The sequence below is a fragment of the Anas platyrhynchos genome, chromosome 2 (genome assembly GCF_047663525.1).
Source record: "Anas platyrhynchos isolate ZD024472 breed Pekin duck chromosome 2, IASCAAS_PekinDuck_T2T, whole genome shotgun sequence".
NCBI lineage: Eukaryota > Metazoa > Chordata > Aves > Anseriformes > Anatidae > Anas > Anas platyrhynchos.
The window spans coordinates 121,364,837-121,382,487 of NC_092588.1; the positions used below are offsets into that span (position 1 = coordinate 121,364,837).

The following is a 17,651-nucleotide window of genomic DNA, read 5'->3' on the forward strand; positions in this document are numbered from 1 at the left end:
CATCAATAATATCCTCACAGTCCTCCCTCCCCATCCTTGTCACTTTGCCACAACATGGCAAAAAAAATAAGGAGGCAAAAAGGGCTTACAATTGCAACCACTAAGAACAAAGCACATATACTTTTCTGTTCTGTGTATTTTCATAGGGAGAACATTATCACTCCCATTGCCCCAATCCAAATGCAAATTAAGCACCTCATTTGTTAAAATTGGCCAGAGGAAGAGATACAGAGAACCAAATGCTACTCCCACTAAAGTCAATGTTGTGAGATTTGGGCTATGGCGCATATCTGATAACACGGCAAGGTTCAAAGTATTATGTTACAGCATTACAGTTTAAAATGTTGATTTCCAGTGTTAGCACGATCTTGGTCTTGAATCCGTGACACAAGCTTTCTGAGCTTTTTTTTTTTTTTTTTTTTCTTTTTTTCCCTCCTCCTCAAAAATAGATGCACACATAAAAATTAATTTTCTTTTTAGTCCCAGAGTGGATTTCCCTTCTTAGAACAAACCTGTCCCTAAATTTCAGCTGTTGTGTGCATAGCAGTATCCATACCCAAGGCACTACTTCTTCATGTAGACACTGGCTGAGACACTCCAGTGAAGAATAAAATGTATACTTTCCAAGGGGGAGACATTCTGTTTAATGAAAAAGTAGAGGAATGTTATTTTTGTATTATATATTTTTTAACAATGTCAATTACAGAGCCTCCTAATGCTCCTTGAAATTAAATTTATGTAAGCTCTACTGACATAAACTTGAGCCTCTAGCTTCAGTAATAATATAATTAAATCAAAAATTTAAAAATGAAAACCTGCCAATGAAGAATAAGGACCACACTCTACTGCCTTGCCTGCATTAATAAATCTCTTATGCCTTATCCAAAATTTCAGAAAAAGTTCCAGCTGAAGCCTTCATGCAATAGAACAGAATACTCTATGCCTTACAATCATTACCTTTATTATACCCAGAAACATGTTTTCTCCTGTATGCGTTATTTGTTTGTGATTCACTATGATCTCAAAATCTCATTTTAGTCTGCATAATCACTTATACCCTAAATGACCTCTCTATATATCTCCCACACAGATACTGTGTGAATGGTGTAGTAGAATTGCCATTTGAAGTTTCCTTAAGGTTAAAAGAAAAGTTAGTTAATATAATAATCTCTGTATCACCAGACTGGCAAAGATTATAGCACAGAGGGCCAAGACTTAAGTTCACTATATTTCATCAGCAAGAAGCTTGGATACATAGAGTAATAGGATTGAAGGAATTAATGTTTTGTTTCAGTTCATGTATGCGACATACAATCTTAAATAGAAATTTTATTAGTGTTGAAGTGGTCTTTACAAAATAATGTCTTTATGCAAGGTATCTGGAATTTTCTGATCTTTTTTGTTTTAACCAGTTTCCAATATTTTTAAAACATTTAAATATTTTTAAACCGTTTCCCTTAAGAACAAAAAAAGAGTCATAAATATTTAACTTCAGAAATAACCATTCTGACAGATATGGCACTGCTATCATTTTGACTTTCTGCACAATAACTGCATGAGTTTTGCAAGACTCATTGTAGTGTAATTTTTGTTATACATTTATAGCATCTAAATATTTCAGAGACTATCCATGAAGGCGGTAGAATAGCTTTCCAGACAAAAATACACAAACACACATCTGGGGCAAAAAAAAATGAAACAAAATCAGGTTGTAAGCTCAACAAATAGGCAGTTTTGCCAGGTGGGAGGCTTAGTTTAAGAATGCATAAGGCTAAGAAGTGCCCTGGCCCTTGCAACGGGGAGGTGCATTGACTGCAGGAAACATTACCAAGTCTCATGGTGAGACAAGCCATTGGGAGGCTGTTAAGGAGCAACTCCTTCCTAGGAAGCCCACTAGAAGATGTGAAATGTGGGAAAACCCAGTTAGAGCATTCTTCGCTGAGACACAAATAGGTCTTACATGAAATGGCTCTGTTCTGAATAAACTAGGTTTTGTTCTAAGAAGACAGTTGCCACCAGCCATCACCTGTGGGGAGGCAATGATGCAGCCCATCCTCATCACTTGGACTGTGATGGATGCTTTGAAATAGACTATAATTTGTGGCCTACACAAGCTGACAATATTTTTTCACAGCTACTTCCCATCAGAGAGACTTTCCTTTTTATTGTTATTATTATTATTATTGGATTTGTTTTTCTGTTACCAGTATTTGACCAATTTGTGCACAGTGGGCTTTCTTTGTGTATCATCCCCTACAGGTGCACTCTTTTCTTTGAGAACTTTGCCCTCTGTAAAGTGTTCAACAGCAGGTGGTTACGGACCAGGTTTATAGAGAAATAAACAACCAAATGTATTATTATTATTATTATTATTATTATATAAACGCTTAAAGTAAGCTATGGGCAAACTGGTGAGATTTATTGAACATTCTTTCCTTTTTCCTCTTCCTTGCACAGCACCCTCACCTCAGCTGAGGACAGGCACTTTTAACATACTTGTAATTTTCCCTTCAGACATATCTTTATTAGATATTTAATAAAGAGTTAAGAGAGAAGAAAGGGTTAAGAGAGAAGAAAGAAATTAAAGGGGATAATAATAGTAGATAATGACATCCAAATACACCTCATGAGCCTTTGGCCAGAGGTGTTTACATCATTCCCCCAACAAATATTTTTCCTTCTAGGAAACTCTGTCTCACTAACAGATATTGTTTATGAAACAGTCGCATATTCACTCTGTTCCTCTTACAGATAACTTATATAATCTAAATTATTCACACACTTTTAATTACATTTTTAGTATTTAAAAGCCTAAGGAAAACTAGCAGAGTTTTCTCCTCCCAGTTAATTTTATCAATGGCCTTTTCATCTCCTGCTTCAGTTAACACATTGTAGATTTCAGGTGAAAGGTAAATACAAGTAAAATTAAACAAACAAACAAACAAACAAACAAAAACAAACAAACAAAAAAAAAACAACCAAACAAAAAACAACAGAAAACAGAAGGACCCAGAAGAAAAAGGGAGAAAAAGGGTGCTTAATATTGATATGCCATCTGAAAAATACAGTAAAAGATATGTATTTCCACAGTATCTCACAATATCACAAAGGAATAAAACCTTAGAAATAACAATAAAAAATAAACAACAAAAAAAGAAAGTTTAGAATCTAAAGAGTAAATCTGGAATATTCAAAGAAAACAGAAAGAAGTGTGAGTTGGAAACTAAACACTGAATATAACTTGACAGGTCCAATACCATCTATCCATTGTCAAACACCTTGTCATCTGTGCAAAAATACCACAGTCTGCAAATGAGCTAAACAATATTTCCAAAGGGATTTTTTATCTTGAATACATTTCAGGGCCTATCTGTTTTCGCCGTACAGTAAAGAGTAGTCAGCATGCTTGAGGGAATCTCTGCTAATAAATTGTTTAATTTGCAAAAAACTTTGTTTTCTACTGTGCTACGCTGTCTGTTTAGCTCTTTCCTATCTAGATCCTTGATTTCCTAAACATGGAAACACGTTAAAAATCTCATTTTTTTTCCACTTTTCCCATTTTCTTTCCATTTTAACATTTTAACCCTCTTTTCCAGGCTGATCTGAAATTCAGAGCACCAATCTCTTTGGTCAGAGATTGCCCACATACTGTTTTTTCTTATTGAATGTTTTTGTTACCATTTAGCCACAGGATATTTGGACATTTAAAACATTTAAAATGTCCACATTCAGTGGACATTTAAAAGAGCTAGTGACCAGCAAGAAGGAAGGAAAAAAGGAAGGAAGAAGAAGGTTCCACCCCCCATTGCTCCTCCTCCTTGCTTAAAACTGATCATTTAAAGCTATGCCAAAGAAAGACTTATGCCAAAGCTCAAACACATAGTATTTAGAGATTAAAGGAGAATTATTTTTTCTTTTTGAAGTAGATAGAAATTTACTTTTCAGTTTATAAATTTAGAGAAGACTAATGAGGAATCAAATTTTCAAGATCTTGAGAAACACAAATCGCACTGAATTTATGTGACCGGATACAGACTCCAACATTTTTAGTGCAAATTTCTGTCCTTTACTTGTTTGATAGTTAACTTTAAAGAAATACTTACATTCAGTGTACAACCTGCTAACTAAAAATTATCGTATTTAAGCAATCCCTTTTCTCTAAAAACAGCATTAAATAATTGTATATGGTTAAACAAAGCCAAGAAACATCAAATTGTTTATATACATATATTTTTATATAATACATATATTTTTGTATACTTACACATACATGTGTGTGAAAGAATAACTTACCTATGTCCCAGGTAAGGGGGTTATTCTGTTCCATCTCCCTTTTCCCAATGACATACCAAATGCAAGCCATCCAGTGAGCAAGCAAGGCAAACATGGACATGAGAAGTGTGAGAACAATTGTGCTGTGCTGGGAGTAACGATCCAACTTCTGAAGGAGACGCAAGAGGCGGAGCAACCGCACTGTCTTTAGGAGGTGGACAAGAGAAACCTAGGAGAACAAATAGAGAAAACAACTTGTCAGCTCTTGACATCTGTCACAATACCTCTCTTGCTGCAATGAAACTCCATCCTCTAAAGCTGTATGGATTTTTACTTTTGTTGTGTACATATTTATTTTAGTTACTTTAGTACTTAATACTAGATTTAAACCGTACAATGAAATCCTGAGATATCTTTCCTTTTGAATTTTTTCAAAATGTTAAAATTTTATTTTTATAAAATTTTAAATACAAAGTCTTCCTTTGTATTTAACATAAAAAATTGTTTGCACAAAACCAGATCTTTCCCTGCTCTAGAAAAGAAACTAAATTATCAGACTGGTTCAAGGTTCATTTGACTCCTGTGTGAAAAAACAAAATAAGCATCTTCAAACAATGATCTTCAGTTTCTGCTAACAGACAAACAAACAGTAAGTATAACTCCACTTAAATATACATGACATGAAATCAGCTTAATAATTAAACCTGGAAGAGGCAACAACACAAAGCAGATATTTTGCAGAGTAAGGAAGCAAAAGAGGTGAATGAAGACTCAGATGTTTTGTTCAGATTTAAACTTGTGTTCAGGGGCCTGTGTTCTTTTTACTGCACTGTACTAACTCAGAGTCCAAAAGACTCTGTCAGACAGAGTCCATTAAAACTTCTAATACTAGTTTAAAAATTCCTTACCTAAAAAACTATTGCCTTTCAAGTGTATGTTTCAAAAGCAAAAAAAAAATATTCTCAGAGCTCTAGGTGTACGAGGATTGGCCCCAGAGAAGATGCAGAAATACACAAAGTGAGAAGCCCCTGAAACATCCCATTCTATCCAGAGCATCCTCCAACCTATATCCACACCAGAGTTTGTGCACCTCTCAGCTTTTCATGGAATATTCTTGGCTCATGTTTCTTGGCTTTAGCAAACAATATGCAGATTAGAATGTAACACAATTTTTATTTTTTCAAAAACTAAATATGCAAAATTTCGTTAATAGCAAACATTCTTTCCTTCATTAATGAGACATTAGGATTAAAGTTTACTAGATACATGGCAAATACAGGATACATACAACTACAGACTGAAAAAAAAATAGTGTCAAACTTGACATATCTTCTCATAGCATTCCCAAAGCAATATAATGAGCTCTCTGAAAAGGAAGTCTCAAAGCATTGTTGGATCAACAACTTTTGTTTATGCTAATCCAGAATAACCTATAGTTAAACCTTTCTGCTTCTATTACCAACACTAATAACCTGAAAACTTCATTTCAGAGGTGTGCATGTTTTAACAACTGGGTGTAAGTTGCCTGATAAGATTTGTAACATGGAGTATTTTAAATTTATTCATGAAGGTTTAATGAACCATTGATTTTATTCCAATCCCAGAAATTAAGAGATTAGGTGGGAAAACTATAAGGAAAAATAAATAAGTAATTCTCTCCTGACCTTCATGTACTATTCACTACATGCTCATATATATATATATTTTTTTTTCACAAGAGCCTTAATATTTTTTTCTCATAGACATAGTAGGGAAAAACAAACAAACAAACAAATAAGCAACAACAACAACAGAAACAGAAACATGACACTTATTTAAATTACTTTGAATTTTACAGCTGTGAGGAATAAGATTTGACATGAGAGCACACAAGCTATTACAGGGTCCTCTCTTCTTGCAATTTTTTTGTCTATTAATATAAGTATGTGAAATTAGTTATGTCTGTGTCCTTAAGCACAAGAATATTTGCAGTTTGGGGCAGAAGGCCCTAAAATATTTGATGGAATTGCCTTGTTTGCATTAAAATAATTATATTACAAATAAAATACAATTATTCTAATTGAATATCATGTTCATTATAACAAATTACTCTTTTTCTCTGGCAACACATTTCCCAGTCTTTTTTTTTTTTTTTCCTGTCTCAATTTTTTATCTCACTCATAAGCTTGTTTGAGCTAAACATGGCTCTATTTGTTTCGCTCTTAACAGAAATGGTCCCTGTTCATGACTGACAGTTGCAGTGTTGCAGTAATATCTAAACATAAATACAGATGACATATATGTGCTGTGTTCATCACTATGGAGCTCTTATCTTTATATGATTGCTTATGTTCCCCCACAGCACAAACAAATAATAACAGATAAGGTGAAATCAGTCTTTTAATCAGTTTCTCATAAATAAGAAATATCAAAAGTACTGTTACTCTAAGTGTACCCAGTTATTATCTGTGACTAAATCATTACCATTGTTATTGTTACAAAATACTGCTGAGTATATAAATAGAAAATCAGATATTTTTTTTAAGTGGATACATTTCATTTTAAGGCTAAATACTGCTTCATTCCAAAATAATTTGCTCATAAATTTGAACACAGTTGTAATTAATCATACATAATTGCAATGAATTTCCTTATTAGTTACACCAAACATTCTTCTATTGTGTCTAATCTGTCATTGAAAGACCTCAAATGCCATCAGGCAGCTTTCTGTTCTTTGTCATAAATTTAGAAAGACAAAATGGGGAGTCAGCACTCATACTTGTGTCTGTGTAGATTTTGCTCTGCCCACAAATATAAAGCCAACTAAATTTTCCATTTGGTTAATCATTTTAGACTAGCTGGGTTAACCTTTTTCTGTCAAAGTGACAGAGTCAGAATTTTGTCTAAAACCAAAACTCATTCATAGCATTCTGTGATACTGAGAAGTACTGAGAAATAAAGTTGCTACAAAAGTAGTGAAGGAATTCTCTCCTTGGAAGCATCATGTCCTATGACAAAAAGGAAATAACAAGGAAACTTGATACATTTTAAATTTTAGTGGCAGCAATTTTTAATTCTTTTTTTCTGCTTGATTAACCAGCTTTTCTCCAAAAGTGACTTTCTTTACTGGCTCTATACCACCAATAGTTACTCAGAGTTGAGCAAATTAAATCATGATGACTAGTGCTTAACAGCCTGTTTTTTTGCTTCGGCAGCATTTCACAGAACATTTCCATGGATGAAGGGATTCCTTAAATCAGATGAATACCAGGATGAGAGAAGCTAGGGTCTCAGCAGGCACTGAGGTTAGGAAGAAATATGCCTGAGGTCTCAGATCTCTGAATGTTTACCCAGTAGTGATAATGCAGAATGCTTGTAAGGTGTAAAAGCAGTAGGACCAATTCCTATGGTTTCACTGTTTTCTTTTGAAATATCTCCACAGATAGCAAGAGACTCCACAGCTTTTCCACACACTCTAACTACACAAATCTCCAACCAGAGGATGATATATATGTGCCATACATACACGTGTATGTATGGCACTATACCTAGCTTGCAGAATTTAGAGCATCCCTAAAGAGTTGGCCTTTGTGCTGGGGCCTGAACAGCAAAGGAGTGAGATGCTCCCTGATGCCCCTTCTCACCGTTCTGTTGAGGCAACATCTGAGAGTCGATGGAGTGAAAATCTGAGAACAGACATGAGGAAATAGCTTATTAACTCAATAAAGTCTGAAAACAGTGGAATGTGATTCACACCTCCCCCCGTTCTGGAAACAGTTGATAGTCATTGCAATCTTGAGGATTATATTAACTGTTGCCTTGGCTTACCACTATGGAAAATACAATGTAGTAAGGCACTGTGTTCCCTTCGAGGAATCATATAGAGAACAAAATAATTAAGTCTGCAAGGGTGAATACAGGGTACAGACTACATTCTGGATTTCATCTCAATTGCCAGAGGGAAGAAACGATTGGCCCTTGACTATTGTGTATTGGTCATTACTATACAGCAGCTAGCTACTGAAATTGGGCCAGAAAGAAACAGACTGTACGTTGGAAAACTTTTAATGAGACATTTAACTCTTGGGGCATATAGAGAGCTATGCCTGTCAGTCAATGCTTATTTCTAGATCAACATGCCTATATATTGTGTATTACTTGAGGAGGTAAGTATTGAGGACTGAATGACTAAATGTATCCTTAATCATCTCATGAAGGATCTACAATTAATCAGTGTTTCTGGGTATTCTTAGTCACCATATTAGTGATCTTGTTAGGGGAAAAAATTTAAAAGAAGTAACAAACAGCAGATATGTGCTAATCATATTATAGTAACATTTGTAATATTGAGACTTTTTAAACCGTAAAAATAATTATTAGATAATGTCTTATTTTCAATAAGTTATTACAGAAAGAATATCAGTTCCTGAACAACAACAAAGAAGAAAAATATCAGACATGGTTCATCCAATGAAAAAATCATAACAGAAGCTAAACCAACATATTTATAGTGGCTATTCAGTTTTAATATAAAGGACAAACTGAGATAGTAGTGTAGTTAAATAGATTACTCATTGTTTAAACAAACAAACAACAAAAACAACAACAAAACAACAACCAAAAAACAACACAGTAATTGAAGAATGTGGATCTATTAACTGCTTGTTTTTAAAAGCTACTAGCATAAGAGTGACAGTTCTTAATATAACAAATGGAGTGAAAAGGGAGATCACTGAAGGAAGTGAAACTAAATGAATAAAAACAAACAGTATACCTTACATAGGAGGTTTACTGACTAGCGTTTTGCTTTCTGATACTTGTCTATCCTATCACCTATGTACATGTCTCTAACTCACATTTAATGAAAATGAGATTGAGTGCATCTGTTCACTGAAGATCAAAATCCTGAGAATAGGAAAGCAAACAGCTTAAAAGCCTAAGTCTCTTAATGTGAAAAATCCACAAAATTGAGAAATCTCTGCCAACACTATCTTTCCAATATTAAACTTTTTAAATTCTATTTCATTTTGATTAGTAAATTCTTACTCTATTAATGTTAATAGGACTATGAGAAGAAAAACCTTTGTCTTAGCATAAGTTAACCAAGGCAAATGTAACCCACCACAACTGACATTAAGTGAAATCAACAGATATTGGACCCACACATTTTTCAAAGAGGCTTAAGCATTTTGTAATTAAATACATAACAAAGCTGAATTGAAACCAAAGCTAAAGTTAATGATCAGCCTAATAGATATTAGAACACAAATAAATTAGCGTGATACTTAAAATTTATCATGCTGTAATTTTTGCATTAGAATGCCTGTCAGTAAAGAGAAAGAAGATTCCCATATGAGTGAAGTAACCATCCATAACAACGATTACCACCATAACAACTTATAAAAATTGAAAAATTCAGTAACTGAACACAGCATAAGAAAGCAAAGGCCACAGAGAATTATATTTGAGCACTGTAAGCAAGAATGAACTAAGTGCAACTATATACAAATTAAGGATAATGGATCAGATATTTACATATATTACTTTCATGTTAATGAATGACCACATTGACACCCAACCTCATAATACTTTTAATTAGCATTCTATTTCTTCCTTTAGCATTCAAAGTAAAAATACTCAACACAGCTGCAGAAGATACCAATGTATTTTACTTCATTCAGTTTTAGTTTCCGGATTTGAAGAAGAAAACAAACAAACAAACAAACAAACAAAAAAAACAAACACCAAAACCATCTTCTGAAAACAAAACAAAACAAAACAAAACAACTATTAAAATAGACTATGGTTAGTACTTACCACAGTGACGTTGAAAGCATAAAGAAGATCAAAAGGAAGTGCAGCAATTAAATCAATGATAAACCAGGTAGTCACGTAGTGGATACAAATAGATCTTGCTTCAAATATAACTTGGCCAGACTTGCTGACATATGTTGTTCGGAAATTTAAAATAATATCTGCTTGACAAAAAAGGAACAGAATTAGAGACAGTGATTTCTTTGTTCTGGGGGATAGCAATCCCCACCACAACATTGATTGTATTTTTTTATGCATAGCAAAGACTAGAATCTAAAACAGAAACCCATAACACATGCTGGTAACAGATCCATAGATTTAAATGCACAAAACTGTTCTTTGCAAGAGTAAAAAGAATATTCAAAATATTTAAAACTTGTTGATTTCAATGGGAGCTTGAATTAAAATAAATACATTGTTCTTTAAACAGTACTGCATACACTACTTTCCAACTGTAGCTTTCTTTATGAAAAATGAAGATATGATTGTGCATAGAACCTATGGATAACCATTTTAAGATTTCAGAAAAAAAAAAAAAAAAAAAAAAAAAACCACACACCAAAACCACGAGACATTAATTACTTAAATTAAAATGCCAATTTGATACTTTCTTTTAGTTTCTGTCCAGCATAGATGATAAATGTCATTCTCAAGGGTAAACTACTTGTTTCTCAATAGAAAAGTGCTGAACCCATTTGGAAAAACAAAAACAAAAACAAAAACAAAAACAAAAGGCTTTTCAGTTATGATGGTGATCACAAAAGTGGTATGAAATGTTTCATGGCTTGTGCACTTTACATGTTCCTATTTAATGTTCCAGGATGAGTGACTCTCGGTATGAGATATAGTTTTGACATGTCTTGCCAAAACACATTAACACTCAACTAAAAGCTCAGCTCTTGACAACAGTCTCAATTATTTTCATGTCCTACATGATGAAGACTATAATCTGTCCTTAAGCTATGCACCCAGTTTCTACCAACATTTGTGAGAACTTCTTATATAACTTTTACAATGGCAGAAAGAAGTGCAAAGAACCAAAAAAGTTGGTGTTTTACAGCTTACTAGCTTACTAGCTTACTACCTTACAAATTCTAACACCTCATTTTGAAGACCATCTCATTTAAAAAGAAAAAAAATAAAAAGTGATCCCAAATGTCAGGAAGATGTTCAGAATGCAATTGTATTTTTTTTTTTTTTTTTTTTTTTTCCTCACAATAATAATTAAAACAAACAAACAAGCAAACGAACAAAAAACTTCAAGGTGATAGTCTTGGCAACCCAAAAGCCCAAAAGGTCTTTCTTTGAGGCAGCTTTGTAGATGTTAGTTTGGTGCATAATAGACTTGTCAGCTGTGCAATTTGTAATCTGTGTAGCGTATTATTAAGTGTTACAAAGAGGAAACTACATTCATTATACCATTTGCAGCAATGACAGCATTGATTTCTTTCTGTCTGTTAGGCACAAGATATGCCTGCAGCTGCTTCTTCTACATGTCGCTTTTGCACAGAGGTGGCAGCTGTTGCTGAAAGCTGGTTCCTCACTATGCATAGCAAGGACTGTGCATGTGTTTGGGAAGTGTTTGTTGCCCCAAACATAGGTTTCTTACAGCCTCTGGGGAAGGGGAGGTAAAAGTGCCAAATGGAAAAACCTACAACCAAATCCAGCCTCTTGCCCACCAGTGAAGGTGAAGGTATAGGAAGGTGATATATGCCTTGTAAATGGAAATAAACACAGAATGTATTTAAATGGTTCAGTCTATATAAGAAATTTGTTTTATCTTTGGATATAGATATTTCCTTTCTTCACAAACCCTGCCCCAAGTTAAGCAAATTCTTGAAAAAAAACACTGTGAAGTCCTAAACTGTAAGCATACCTCAATATTTAACTCTTCAAAATTAAAAAATGTAACAAACACTGCACATCATGTTAGAACTAAGAAATGGGGAGTAGTAGGACTGTTGTTTCATCTACTCTTGGATTTCGGGGCAGTTCATGGTGCTTGAAAATATTTATTCCTGTTATACACACATGAAAATGAATACAGAGTTTCTGATAGAATTTTATCCTGTAATTTTCATTTGGTGAAAATACAACTACTGGCAAGCATGAATGAAGAGACTCTGCTCAGACAATGAAATGCAAAAATGAGCATTAAAAGTTTTTTTTTCCTATGATTTATTTAAAAAACAAACAAACAAAATAATGAACAACAACAAAAAAAATGCTTATATAGAACACACACACACACTGAAAATGAAATAATTAAATATTACTCAACTCAGTTTAAATGAGCCAGATTTTTTTTTCAGGTAGTGTGTTTCTTGTTATTCTTAGGTATTTTTCTTACGTCTGGAAATTTCCATTCATTGGGGACATTGCTTTTAATTTCTTACCATTTTTTCACTTTTTATTTTTATTGTAGTTTTTGTTTTCTGTGCCATTACTTCTGAAGTTGGCTTTGGAAATGAAAATCTCCTACATTGTTGCTAGTATAATGAGGACAACTAGTTTAAAGGAAAGCAAGAGAAGTAGTACCTGAATGGATTCATTTTAACTGAGTCAATTAACTAAACATAAAAGAATCTCAATTGAAAATGCTGCCTCATTGAGGGAACATGGACTAGTACATATTAATTGACTAGTGCATATTAATACATTTTTTTCATTTCAAGAATTTAATTTCAGAACATTTTCATGCTTAAAGAACATTAAAAGTAAAATACCTTTTCATACCTTATGACCACAGTTACTCAAATAGAGCTGCCATACAGCCCATGCAGAAAATACTGCTGAAGTCCTATAACAGTTTACACTCTTCTTCAAAATAGTTTGAAACTGAAATTCATCCACCTACAAACTTTACAAGTTTCTTACACTTTGTTTTAAAAATAGTGGAATTGCTGACACCGAAATGAATTACTAACTCATACATGTTTGAACAGGAGATGTGATTACTCAGTATCTATGACTGTGTATCCATCTTAAGAACAACAGTATCATTTTTTTTTTTTCCTTTAGCATACCTATATAGATGCTTTACTCCGAGTTTGCTGTCATGTGATGCTAGGACATTGTGATGATGGAAGCTATGAAGAATTGGGGCCAAAGGCCCCTATATTTCTGGGGAAAAAGGTATGAATTCATCTAAAGCAGTGCCAAATATTGGTAAAAAATGTTATGAAAGTGTCAGTTTTATCACCTCCTTGAATTCTGCTCAGATTTGCCTTGATATATCTATTTTGTGCATTTATATTATGTTAGATAATGTTGTGAAACACAAAAGGATCTGATGAAATTTGTAGCTGCTATAAAACATCATGCTTAATTATGTATATGTGATTTTTTCCTCTTAACTGAAAAAAACACCTGCCTCACACTTAGAAACAAAACCAAACTACTAAATTTTAGTTTGATCACCCTAGAATTTTTTTTTTTATTTTTATTTTTTTCAAAACAGAATCAGAGAAGCACTATAAAATATCTGTTGGATTTTCATTTTCAGCATGTAGTGAGACAAACGCACATTTAATTAATTTCATTTCCAAATACATTTTTTTTTTTGTATACATATTGTTCATCCAAAAATCAGGGTGCTTCTGACACATATTTTGCCATCTTACAATAACAAAAAAGTTAATTGTTCCAGCTCTAAAACAATGTTGTTTTGTGTGTTGTTTTTATGCTCTTTAATGTTGATGGGAAAAGTTATTTTTCTGATATATTTTATTCTGTCTTCAACTTTCATACATTTGCTTCTATTTTGGCAGTGAAATACAGGCACAAACAATGTAGGTATGCTTGTTTTCAAGGACAATTTATGCCTACAAATAGAGAGGCAGTTACTGAAAAATGTACGTTCATATTGTGTAGGACAATAAACACAACACTGTAGGTGCCTTTAGATGCAGATATATACCAGTTATAAAAGTGTTCATTACTATTCAATTCTCAAAAGCCTCTAAAAGAATAATTACTTAACATAAGATTAGAAATGGTGTGTGAATTTGGGATAAATTAGCATTACAATTATTTTAAAAGGGGAAAAAAAAAGTTACATTTGATTAAAAACCAGTAACCATTTGGACCTGCAAAATATGATCTCATCATACGTACATACATACTTTGAAAAGATGACTATCTATGATGTGAACTTGGAAGTGTAAAAGAATTTTTTTTAAGACTAAGTGTTTTATCAATACATATGATTTGAACATTTTTTAAGCATGAATTAACAATCAGATCGTTAAGGAAATTCAATAAGCCCTGCTAGTTTAAAAAACACATAAGAAACATATGACAACCAGCGAACCAACGGACCAAAAAAAAAAAAAAAAAGCTTCCACAAGACTGGAGGCTTTACTTTTACAAAGTAAAACAGAAAATGCAACTGAAGTTCAGGAAACATCAGCGGTTAACAAAATTACAAGTCTGAAGCTGAATCACCAGTATTAATTTTCAATACAATGTCATAAAACTGGAGAAATGTTACAGAAATGGAAACTTGCCAGAATAATTTTAATAATTCAGGGGGAAAAACAAAAAGCATCCTTAAAAGTGATAATCCAGAAGTCAATAGGTTTGCTAATCTCAGATAAATTGAGGGAGCAGATCCTTCTTGCTGAATGTGTAGCAATAACAAGACATGTAAAAGTGTAAAAGTATAACTGATGCTATTAGTTAATGAATGACGTGAAATCATCACTGTCTCTTACTAAAAATGTCTTCTTGACAATTTATCAAGTTAGTTGTTTTCTGCAGCATATTTATATGCACTGAAGTTATAACTCAATTTATTTCATCCTGTATAATTGTAATTTGAAGATTTGCATTATCCAGAATATTAAACACATAAAACAAAAGCCAAACCTGGTTTGCTGCTCAGTTTTAAAATGATGTTACCATGGGTTTGTTTATAAACAAAACTGTTTCTAGACAATTTATCTTGGATGATTAAGTTTTCAATGTTATGATAGTTTTTAATAGAAAAGATGGATGACTGTGTACCAATACAAATCCAAACATAAAATCAGCCATATATCACTATATAATAGGCAAAATACATTTAAAATCCAAGACAGAAAAGGTATCTAACGAAGAGAGAAATAGAATTACAAAAACTCTCTGGACTTCTCTTTACTTCATGTTATATATTCAACTGTTGGTTTACTCTGTTCCAAAATACAGACAGAAGAACTGACTTTTGCATGTTTTTACACATTGATAAACTAATTAGTTAAAATAGGACATACTGGATACACTATTACATCAGTTAAATTCACGTATTAATTTTGGAAATTAAACATGGCCAAGTAAATGATGTGATGAACTTGGACCAGTTGAAGTTAAATGCCCTAACAATGTAAAATAAACACAGCATCATACTAAATATATTGTTATATTCATGTATGAAACACTTATGTACACGGACTCATATAACTTAGGCACATAATATAGATGTATGCAGATGTGCTAGAGAGAAAGGCATGTCTGATTACCATGATTAGCTTTTGCAGCATTGAGTTCTTTTTCTTTCCTTTCTCTTCACAACTTTTTTTGGGAAAAAAGAGGTATTTGGACTTTCTCTACATGTTCTTTATGTAGTCTACACTAAGACTGGACAATCCTCAAGCATGTTACCAATATATGCAAGAAGCCACAAAGCATTTTTTTCCCTGTTACTAAAGAGAAGAGGCAGGCAGAGACTTAGCACAGAGACAGGATCACACATTAAAGGTATCAGAAAAAAGATTTCTTTATTATGTGTTTTGATCCATTGCCCAGTTTCACTGCCAGATCTGGGTCTGGAAGGGAATTACTTCCCATATTTCACCGACAGAAATATTTTATGCAATCTTCCTTAATTCGAGGCTAGACTGTTTGCTAAGATCACCTGACATACACTAACTAGTTAACCTATACACAGTTTGTAACTGGTCAAACCATATTTCTGACAGTTTGATCTCTCACATTCCTCCTTTCTACTTATTAGAGGTGAATCTCCTAAAATAATAAATTTTTCAGTGAAGTTTTTATTGTTTTGGAACTCTGTTGGTCCTTTAAAATTTTCAAGATATAGCGCAGAGTCTTAACACAGTGACTTAGACACAGACATAAGACTATCTGGTTTCATGGACTAAGATCTTTCAGTCTATAATTAAGTTTTAAGAAACAGTGTTTTCATTCAGCAAAATCTGCATACTAAACAGAAAATATAAACAAAATCAGAGAGAGAAAATATTTAGATAAAGCAGTAGTCTCAGCTGCCTTGCTCATAAAGCTATGAAAATGTTTTGAAACCACCATGTATTAAAACGTGAAATTAACATGGTTTCATATGGTTCACAATACACAAGAGGATCCACTAACTCCACAGGTACTCAGTACTTAGTTGCATATTATTCACATTTACAAATCATCATAGTAGCACCAACAATGTGCATAACTACTTCATGCAGATTTGCTTGATATAGGTAAGAAACAAAGATAAGGATGTTTGTTTCATGAGTTAAATTATTTCTCAACAGAAAAAAAAAATGCCCAATGCAGGTTACTGTTTTGGAAAATACAGACAGACAGAAATATTGCACTTTCTCCAACTGATACGATGATTACCATAAAAGTGGTAAAACTTCTTGTTTGTCTCAAAAACCTCCAGTGTGTAGTTATCAAGGTTAAAGAAAAGGATTTGCTTACTTATTGCACATTAGTATTTTTGAGGCAACTAAATCTTTAAAAGAGGAGATAAATGCTTGCTTTAACCCCCTCTAAGCCATCCAGTACACCAAAGGCTTATCAATTCACATATGGAATTCATTGTTCAAGATTGAAGAGATTAGAGGGTTTTCTGCACAGCACCCTTTTCTGCCTTCTTTTCAAAGCAATTTAGCACAACATACACAGATAACTTTTATGTATAAAAAATCAAATAGAAAATGGTAAGTGCTTCTTTCTACATCCAATTGATTAGACAAAAAATACAGAAGGTAGGTGAGTGTGATCTATCTTTCATTTCTTGACAGTTTTCTGAGCTGTACTTGGGTGTAAACAGCTTATTTGTCTGGGCAACATTATCTACAGCTAAACTATTGTGAGAAGGGACTTACCGACAAAACTGAAGGGGAAGTGCTCCTAAGCCAAAAAAAATTATAAAAGCACAACAAAATCTTTAGCCAAAAAAAAAAAAAATATAAAAGCACAACAAAATCTTTAACACAAATTTAGAAAGGAACATTTGTTCTGGAAGGTTTTATTATTTTTAGGAATCGTGTGTTCTACAGACTTTTGGGGATTGCTGTTTAAAGAGTGGAAGATGAAAATTTTTTACTTTTTAAAATAAATGTTTTCTCATCGTTAAAGCTTTGATCAATGAGAATGGTAAGCAAATTGAGACAACAAGTAATAAACATCAACAAATTGTAAAATAATCTATTCTGAGAATATTAATTGAATATTTTATATTTTATAACTTGATTATGAAGCTTACTGTGCTTCCATCTAAAGATGCCACTAACCTATCAAAGCACAGCATGAAATTCAAAACAAGCATCAATAATGTAACTCCTCGGAGATTCCAGGTGACTTCT

General features: G+C 33.1%; 1 protein-coding gene across 1 annotated transcript in view; it reads right to left on the minus strand.

Moving 5' to 3' along the window:
* KCNH8 (potassium voltage-gated channel subfamily H member 8) overlaps positions 1 to 17,651 on the minus strand; it is a 181,222-nt gene that overhangs the window by 59,008 nt on the left and 104,563 nt on the right. The window contains exons 6-7 of the mRNA XM_005030018.6: positions 10,069 to 10,226; positions 4,294 to 4,501 (exon numbers count right to left, since the gene is read on the minus strand). Of these exons, the coding sequence (XP_005030075.1) occupies positions 4,294 to 4,501; positions 10,069 to 10,226 (366 nt within the window). The remainder of the gene's footprint in view (positions 1 to 4,293; positions 4,502 to 10,068; positions 10,227 to 17,651) is intronic.